This window comes from Bidens hawaiensis, unplaced genomic scaffold (genome assembly GCF_021521415.1).
Source record: "Bidens hawaiensis isolate Kalapana, Puna unplaced genomic scaffold, B.hawaiensis_p1.1 tig00046009_1, whole genome shotgun sequence".
Classification (NCBI taxonomy): domain Eukaryota; kingdom Viridiplantae; phylum Streptophyta; class Magnoliopsida; order Asterales; family Asteraceae; genus Bidens; species Bidens hawaiensis.
The window spans coordinates 5,735-7,611 of record NW_027505958.1 but is presented as its reverse complement, the minus strand read 5'-3'; the positions used below and the strand labels follow the sequence as shown (position 1 = coordinate 7,611).

The window sequence follows — 1,877 nt, the reverse complement described above, 5'->3', positions numbered from 1 at the left end:
TTTTTAGTGAAGGATTGTTATTAATAACAAAAGTGATAGTTGGGATTGTCACTGGTCAAAATGATAGTTGAAATTAATGTTGGCCAATGGTTAATAGTTTTGATTATTAAAATCCAATTTTCCAACAAAATAAATGAATAGTAATGATCTATTCGATTCCCTTATCGATTTCATTCTTTCTCTCATTTTATTCAATTAACTCTAACCAAAAATACCCTAATTATTTACTTTTGAACACATAATGGGCCGTTACAAATCTGTCAGCAAGAAATTTAGATACCTATAGATTATTAATCATGTCTCTTCTATATAAATATACTTGTGATTTCTAACCATTTTTCTAAACTTAACATGTAGAACCAAAGCATCACATTCTTACCTAGAAAAGTAGAAAAGCTCCACAAACCTACAAAACATATTTAATTATTATTATTACTTTACACACACATATATAGCCCTCATTAACCCAAAAAACCCTCTCCCCATCTCAGTCGATAAGAGTATATGTACGTGCACCAACATGTCACTCATTACAAACATTCCAACTTCATTGACAACAAAACTCACTATAATTTGTGTCTTGTTATTTCTTTCATCATCCCCGACCACCTCCCAAACATGCAAACACACGTGCGGCCCGATACCCGTCAAGTACCCCTTTGGGACCGGTCCAGGCTGCGGTGACCCCCGGTTCCAAACCCGAGTAACATGCAATAACCAACATCTCACCTTCACCACACACACCGGGTGCTACCCGATCACCGACATTGACTACTCGAACCAAGTCATCTACATCACCGACCCCTCGATGTCAACGTGTGCGTGCACCCAACCCAGCAAAGGCTTTAGTCTCGATTGGGACGCTCCATTTAGCTTTCACGACAATACTGTTTTCGCCCTTCTCAATTGCGACGCTTCGTCGTCGCCAATTTTTAAATCGGATAAAAATAACAACTCGGTTTCGCCTGTTTGTGATTCGGGAAGCGGGAGTCTGGTTTGTGAGCAACTAAACTCGTGTCAAGCTGTGAGTCGGCTTGGTATCCCCGTGTCCACGTGTTGTGTGTACACTCCCGTGGACCTCGGCCCATCGTTTGAGATGGACTTGCAAAAGTTGAGTTGTGGGTCTTATTCGGGTTTGTATGGGTTTAATGAGCATCCGGATAATCCCGAAGCTTGGAAATATGGCGTCGCGGTAAAGTATAAGTTTAACTTTAACAATGAGTATCCACCCATGTGTGCTAATTGTGAGAAAAGTAATGGGGTTTGTGGGTACGAAGGACCGTATAATTCATTTGTATGTAATTGCCATAGTGGTATTAATACCACGACGGATTGTTCATTTGAAGCTACGTGGAACGGTTCTTTGCGATTTCTTCCTAATAGCAACGGTCAGATGGTGTATTTTTTTTTTTTTTGACACGACATCTATTATCGACGGATATATGTTTTGATATGATGTGTTTATTATCGACGGATATATGTTTTGATATGATGTGTTTATGTGTTGTGTGCAGTAAGTTTGTGGATATACGCGTTGGCGTGGATAGTGACATGGATGATGGCGTAAATCGCAAAGATATCAATTTGTGTTCTTAAAGTTCTCTAGATATCAGGAAGTCGTGACTAAATTAACTGATTGTGTTTTTAGTGACTGGTTTGGTATTTCAATTTATTCGTAGTATATGGTAAATGTAGTTGCAAGTTGTCTTATTCATTGACGTTTTTTTAATGATCGGAACATGTCACTATTTGTTTGTGACTGGTCATATGAAAAGAACTAGTCACTATAACAATAACTTTAAACGAAATAAAAAGTTAGTGATCCAAAAAGGAACAGAATATGGTTCTTATTCTTGTGTACAAAAAGTAAAAATTAG

The 1,877-nt window shown here is 38.0% G+C and overlaps 1 protein-coding gene across 2 annotated transcripts; it reads left to right on the top strand.

The window, feature by feature from the left end:
• Nucleotides 1-513: 513 nt before the first annotated feature.
• On the top strand, nt 514-1,665 carry LOC143616140 (uncharacterized). 2 transcript variants are annotated; one of them, XM_077089061.1, is made up of 3 exons: nt 514-1,388; nt 1,515-1,616; nt 1,649-1,665. In XM_077089061.1, exons 1-2 carry the CDS (start codon nt 521-523, stop codon nt 1,565-1,567), a joined length of 921 nt encoding a protein of 306 aa, XP_076945176.1. In that variant the 5' UTR covers nt 514-520; the 3' UTR covers nt 1,568-1,616; nt 1,649-1,665. The 2 variants fall into 2 exon arrangements, with proteins under 2 accessions (XP_076945176.1, XP_076945175.1); XM_077089060.1 differs by lacking the exon at nt 1,649-1,665 and having other exon boundaries at nt 1,515-1,646.
• The last annotated feature ends 212 nt before the right edge of the window (nt 1,666-1,877 follow it).